This window comes from Tupaia chinensis, unplaced genomic scaffold (assembly GCF_000334495.1).
Source record: "Tupaia chinensis unplaced genomic scaffold, TupChi_1.0 Scaffold000387_1, whole genome shotgun sequence".
Lineage (NCBI taxonomy): Eukaryota > Metazoa > Chordata > Mammalia > Scandentia > Tupaiidae > Tupaia > Tupaia belangeri.
Window position 1 is genome coordinate 968727 of NW_006159889.1, and position 6672 is coordinate 975398.

Here is a 6672-nt window from a genome sequence, read left to right on the forward strand (position 1 = left end):
CCACCCCCCAAAATACACACACACACACACACACACACACACACACACACACAGGCTCCCAGCAGCTCAGGGCTACTACACATAGTAGGTGCTCATGTATCCTGGCCTTCTCTCTCCAGAATATCCCTGCTAACAAAAAAAGCCTCCTTGTGGGATTAGCACAACAACGAGAAACACTGCTTCCCAGCACAGCTCACTCCAATTCTCTCCAGCTGTGTTTTAAAAGTTAGAAATGTCCTCCTGTATCACCCGTGGTTCTAGCAGCTTCACCCAAAACCCTTGTTCTGCCTCCCAGACCCCCACATCCTGGATCCAGGCTGCAGCGTCCGCACCCCTGTCCTTGGACATCTGTCCCCTCAGCAACCCGCGTGTGGCTGTCTCAGTGTGTGCCGTATGTCTGCATTGCCCAGGGCACCCACCGAAGGCATCTGCCCATTGCTCTCTGCACCAGAACCTCTCCTCGTATGTCTCTGTGGGCCTCCTTCTGCCCCTGTGTCTCTTGCCCAGACTGTCTGTCTGCTTGTCCCATCCTGTAAAGGGCGAGGAGACCATCCTGCAGTTCAGCTCGGGGACCTTGACGCTGACCCGGCGGCCAAAACCGCAGCCTGAGCCCCTGAGCTACCCGGTGCTGGAGTGGGAGGACATCACCTTCGAGGACCTCATCGGGGAGGGGAACTTCGGCCAGGTCATCCGAGCCATGATCAAGAAGGACGGGCTCAAAATGAACGCAGCCATCAAGATGCTCAAAGGTCCCCTGCAGTGGCTCCTGAGCCCAGCCTGACCCTCCCCTTTGTCCCACAGACCTCAGGCCCCCCCCCTGGTTCCCTCCAGCGACTGACCCCAGCCCTCACCAGCCCATGCTCTTTTGTCAGAGTTTTATCCTGACACCAATGATACTGGGTTCTTTACACAGAGTACGCCTCTGAAAATGACCATCGTGACTTTGCTGGAGAATTGGAAGTTCTGTGCAAATTGGGACATCACCCCAACATCATCAACCTCTTGGGGGCCTGTGAGAACCGAGGTGAGCCCTCGACTCCACACCTCCCCCTTCTTCTAAGCCCTCATCATCAGCCATCGCCTCCACACATCAGCAGCCTCCTGGGGGCTGCAGGCCACCCAGACGTCACCCTGATTCCCCACCAGGCTTCAGGCTCCTCGTCTGTCACTGTCAGGAGCCTGATTCACCCCAGGTCTCCTGCACCCAAATTACCACTGTGTCTCCTCACCTCCCAGGTTACTTGTATATCGCTATTGAATATGCCCCCTATGGGAACCTGCTAGATTTTCTGCGGAAGAGCCGGGTCCTAGAGACTGACCCGGCTTTCGCCCGAGAGCATGGAACAGCCTCCACCCTCAGCTCCCGGCAGCTGCTGCGTTTTGCCAGTGACGCTGCCAATGGCATGCAGTACCTGAGCGAGAAGCAGGTGTGTGTGAGCAGGGGTGGACGATGGAGGGAGGAGGGCAAGGTCACCAGCAACTTCAGGAGAGGGAACCCGCAGACTGATTGGATGTGGGGACTGAGGAATACTGAGATGGAAGGACAAGAGCCCAGGCGGGGTGAGGGGCGAGTGGGCGAGGCTAGTGCAGCAGCGGGGAGCAGGGACAAGAGGCAGATCTGGAGGGTGTTGTGTTTGCAGTATCAGCGGGAAGTCTGGTGCAGGTGTAGAACCTGGTGGGGGTGGGGGTGGGGGGAGGTTGGACAGAGATGACAGTCTATGAGCTGTTACCCCAGAGATGGTGACTCTAATGGCAAGCGAGTAGGTGAGATCCACCAGAGCAGAAGGGTGGAGGCCCTAACACAGATCTGAGGTCACCTGCCACACCTCCTCGGAGGAAGGAGGGAAGGCATTTTAAAGATGAGAAAGTTGAGTATCTTTAAAAGCAGAGGGAGGGGCTGATGGAAAGAGATCTCTGAGGAAGGTAGAAGGTGGAGCCAGGAGAAACTGGAACTTAGGAGAGGGGGGTCATTTGAGGGCCTTCACTAATGAGGGGAGGAGGAGGGGGTGGGAGAAAATGGGTAGAGCGTGTGGAGGAGGGGAAGGCGCAATGTCAGCTGTCCCAGGAGGAGGGGCACAGCCTCAACTCGGCCATGACCCAGGTCCCAGGAAGGAGGGGTAACAGAAGCACTGGTTTTTCTGACAGGAGTCAGCTGATCCATGACTGAGGTCCAGGCAGGTAGGAAGTGAGTAATTAGCTACTGGAGGCTTCAAGGATGCCCATGAATCCTGAGGGCAGAGCCAGACCCCACCCACCCTGCCACTGGCCTGGGCTCCCTCGTCCCCCAGTCTCCCCTAACCTCTGACCTTGCCTGCAGTTTATCCACAGGGACCTGGCTGCCCGAAACGTGCTGGTTGGAGAAAACCTGGCCTCCAAGATTGCAGACTTTGGCCTTTCTCGGGGGGAGGAAGTTTATGTGAAGAAGACGATGGCAAGTATCATTCAACCCTCCATGCCTGGCGCTCCCCACTAGGTCCTCCAGGCCCTCCACACCTGACCCCTCATATGCATTCTCTCCCAGGGGCGTCTCCCTGTGCGCTGGATGGCCATCGAGTCTCTGAACTACAGTGTCTACACCACCAAGAGCGATGTGTGAGTGCAGGGATGGGAAGGGGCGGGAGGGCCTGCCCCCAAGGGCCACGTGGGCAGAGCCTAGACACAGCCCACAAGTGTCTCGGGTGGTCCACAGCGAGAATGGGTGCCGCTAGGGTGTGTTCTGGGTGTGACACAGGTGTGCCTCAAGCTGACCTCAGCAATGGCCAGCATCTTAGTGGAAGGTGGGCAGCTGGCTAGGAGGAAGTTCCGTCTTGGAAGGTGTTTCAGGGCAGGATGGGGGCAGGGGAAGTTTAGGGCTGTGTGTGTATAAGACAGCTGAGTACCTCAGAGGTTTGCGAATGGGGTGGATAGTTCCCGAGGTAGATAGGGAGACCACTCAAGGGGTGCTCCTACCTTCCCCTGTAAAGGGCAAGGTTGTGCCCACTAGAGGATCTCACCAGAGCATGACCCCCAGACTCCACCTCTGTACTCCCTGCCCGCAGGCAGCCATCTTGGCATCTCCTCCTCTCTCTCCAGGGCTGTCCTTCTCAGTCTGAACTAGACCTGCGTCACTGTCAGCCCTGACTTCTGAGCTGCTCTGCCCCTTACTCCAAGCCCTTTGCCCTGGCCTGCCCAGCTCACCATCCACCCCACTGACCGCCCCTCTGACCACCACATGCTATGTCCTGCTTCTGACCCAGGACTCCCCAGATGTCTTCCCCTCCTCAAACTCCCCGCCTTAGTCTTGGGCCTGACACACAGAGGTTGTTACAGAGCGAGGTGCTGTGAAGACTAGGGGCTTTGGAGCCAGATTCCTGGATTTGTATCCCTGCTCTGCCACTTACTAGCTGTGTGACCTTAGGCAAGCTGTCTAAGCTGTGGCTGCCTCCGTGTCTCCAGCTGTAAAATGGGGATAATAATGGAACCTATGCCGTAGGGTCGGTGTGAGGGTTACATGATCAGTGCCCGGGCAGAGTAAACGTTCAGTAGAATGTTAGCTATGATCGCAGGAGGCTGTGGGGGGAGTTGTGGCGGGGCAGCGGCAACAGGTGGCCAAGGCCAGATACTTGCAGAGCAGACACACGCTGGGTCTGAGAGGGTGCACAGATCAAAGAGCGCCAGGGTCTAGAAGGCAACTCAGCGCCTCCTTCTATTTTCAGCTGGTCCTTCGGGGTCCTCCTCTGGGAGATAGTGAGCCTTGGTGAGTTCCCAGCCCCACTTCCCAGAGTGCCCCGTCCTTTCCCCTATGGGGCCCTGGACTGAGAGAGCCCCGTCCGCTCCTGCAGGAGGTACGCCCTACTGCGGCATGACCTGCGCTGAGCTCTATGAGAAGCTGCCTCAGGGCTACCGGATGGAGCAGCCTCGAAACTGTGACGATGAAGTGTGAGTCACCTCGTTCTTGAGCTCTGTGACCCCTCTCTAGGATTAATGACCTTAACTTGGAGTCCTGCAACCCATCACACTGACTGGCCCTGACCCCCTTCCACAGGTACGAGCTGATGCGTCAGTGCTGGCGGGACCGTCCGTACGAGCGGCCCCCCTTTGCCCAGATTGCCCTGCAGTTAGGCCGCATGCTGGAGGCCAGGAAGGTGAGGAGATGGGTCGGCATGGGGTGGGGGTGTCTGGTGACGAGGGCTGGGGCTCGCCAAGCACAGAAGTACCTTCTCATAGGTGCTAGAGAGCAGTAGCCACCATGTCCCCTACCCCACACTGCCCTCTGGGACCCTCTCAGCTGGCGCTGTTACCACAGCTAGGCTGGGCTCCAGGATGGACTGCCTTTTCCAGCCCTTCCTGAGCTGGGCACTAGGTGCTTCTAAATTCTTTCAAGGTCACTGCTGCCTCAACAGCCAATCCCTCTCCCAAGTCCCAGCTCCCCAACTGCCTACCTGCTCCCCTCTGCCAAAACCATCAGCCCGTTCTCATCTGGGACACCTCTCCGCCCAGCACAGTAGGGCAGAATGCACAGATGGTCACCTAAACATTGGATGGATGAGTAAATTAATGGCACAGTACCCGTATGAACGAATGAGTGGAATTAGTGGATGGATAATGGACAAATACATGATTCAGTCATTGAATCTAAGGACCATGTGAATAAATGATCACATGTAAATGAAGAAATCCATCAAAATGAATAAATACAAAAAGAGTTCTTCATGGTTAAATACTATCTTAAGAATAAAAGAATGATCGGGACCAGCAATGGCGTAATGGTTATATTGCTGGACTCCCACATAGTCAATCGCGGTTTGAGTCCTGGACCCGGTGACTTAAAACTCACATGTATGCATATGTGCCCAAGATCCAGAAAGGAGAATGGAGGAGAGGAGATCGTGGTGTGGCCATTCTCCTGAGGGGTGACTTCTCACTTTCTGTCTCTCTGCTGAGCACACGCACCCCATAGCAAAAAATCTCTAAAAAAAAAAAAAAGAAGAAGAAGAAGAAGAAAACAATGATCAAATAACCATAGAAATGAGTGAGTCATCATAAATAGCCTGTGGGGGAACCAGCAGTTAGCTTAATGGCTATGTCGTGGAACTCCTATGTAGTTCGAGTCCTGGATCCGGTGGCTTAAACTCACGCCAGGCGCATATGCATGCCCAAGATCTGGAGAGGAGAATGGAGGAGAAAGGATTGCAGCATTGCCATAACCCCCGGGGGGTGATTTCTCGCTTTCTGTCTCTTTGTCTCTGTCTTTCTGGAGAGCGCACGCGCCCTATAGCAAAAACCTCTCCAAAAGAAAAGAAAAAAAAAAAAAAGCCTGTGGGGCTGGCCACATAGCCTAGTGGTAAAGGGAACTGGAACTCACGTGGCCAGTCACGGTTTGATGCCTGGCTGCAGCAGCTTGATAAACATGCCGGCCACATGTGTATGTATGCGCAAAATCCCGACAGGATGGAGAAATGGAAGAGAAGGGATTGCAGCATCTCCCTGCCTCATTGGAGATGCTTTCTCCTCTCTCCTTTCCCCCATCTATGCCTGGCAAGTGCACACACCCTCTGGCAATTAAATAAAGAAATATTTTAATAGCCTTATGAATAGAAGAATAAGTAAATGAATGAATGAATGAATGAAAAAGCAAATAATTCATTAGATGTGTGCATACAAAATCCCGATCTACCAGTTGTGTCAAAAGTCTCTCACCTGAACCCCAGCTGCAGACCATCGTAAGTAAATCAGGGTCTGTCCAAAGGCCCCAGCTTCATCGAAGTCAAGGAGCTTGAGGCCCAAGAGGCCCCCTTCCCTGGCCTCCGCTAAGGTCTGTTCTGCTCCTAGGCCTACGTGAACATGTCGCTGTTTGAGAACTTCACTTATGCAGGCATTGACGCCACAGCTGAGGAGGCCTGACTGCCTGCCATCCAGCCAGGACCTGGCTCTGCTGGACGGAGCAAGCCCTGCCCTCCAACCTGTGCTTTCTGACCCTTACATCCTTTGGCCTGAGCTGTCTCAAGGAAGTTTAACTTAAGGGAGGGAGAAAAGAGGGAATCTAGGGAGGGGGTGGGCTTATGGGAATTGGGTTCTCATCCTTTGCCGTCGTTCCCACTGCTTCCTACATCTGCTTCTTTAGCTGTCCTTCACATCTTCCCAGTTCAACTGCACCCCAGATGGGCCCCTACACTCAAACCCCACTTCAGCTCCCCCACCCAAGCCTGCATTCGCATCACTAACGTGCCCTGTTCATTCACTCCCCACTCTCTGCCTTGTAGTCAGAAAAAATAAATGCTCTGAGAAGGTCTATCCAGTGTCTACCTTTTACTGCTGGCAAATTGGGAAGGGGAAAGTTATACCCAAGAGAGAAACTGCATGATCCAGGGAGGGGGAAAAATGCTATCTCAGGACCAGCAGTTGGCATAATGGCTATGTCGCTGGACCCCCATGTAGTCGACCACAGTTCAAGTCCCGAACCCGGTGGCTTAAACTCCCGCAGGGTGCATGTGTATATGTGCCCAGGATCCCGAGAGGAGAATGGAGGAGAAGGGACTGCAGCATGGCCATCCCCCCTGGGGGGTGATTTCTCGCTTTCTGTCTCTCTGTCTCTCTCTGTCTGTCTGATGAGCACACGGGCCCTGTAGCAAAAACCTCTCCAAAAAAAAGTGCTATTCCTAGTTACAGTCTCAGACCCAAGCCCTCTGTTGA

The 6672-nt window shown here is 54.5% G+C and overlaps 1 protein-coding gene across 1 annotated transcript in view; it reads left to right on the forward strand.

Moving 5' to 3' along the window:
• TIE1 (tyrosine kinase with immunoglobulin like and EGF like domains 1) overlaps nt 1–6265 on the forward strand; it is a 24523-nt gene extending 18258 nt beyond the window's left edge. Inside the window, exons 15-23 of the mRNA XM_006153740.3 lie at nt 539–749; nt 914–1024; nt 1237–1427; nt 2318–2431; nt 2522–2592; nt 3696–3736; nt 3822–3918; nt 4025–4124; nt 5812–6265. Coding sequence (XP_006153802.1) covers nt 539–749; nt 914–1024; nt 1237–1427; nt 2318–2431; nt 2522–2592; nt 3696–3736; nt 3822–3918; nt 4025–4124; nt 5812–5883 — 1008 coding nt within the window. The 3' untranslated portion in view covers nt 5884–6265. The remainder of the gene's footprint in view (nt 1–538; nt 750–913; nt 1025–1236; nt 1428–2317; nt 2432–2521; nt 2593–3695; nt 3737–3821; nt 3919–4024; nt 4125–5811) is intronic.
• The last annotated feature ends 407 nt before the right edge of the window (nt 6266–6672 follow it).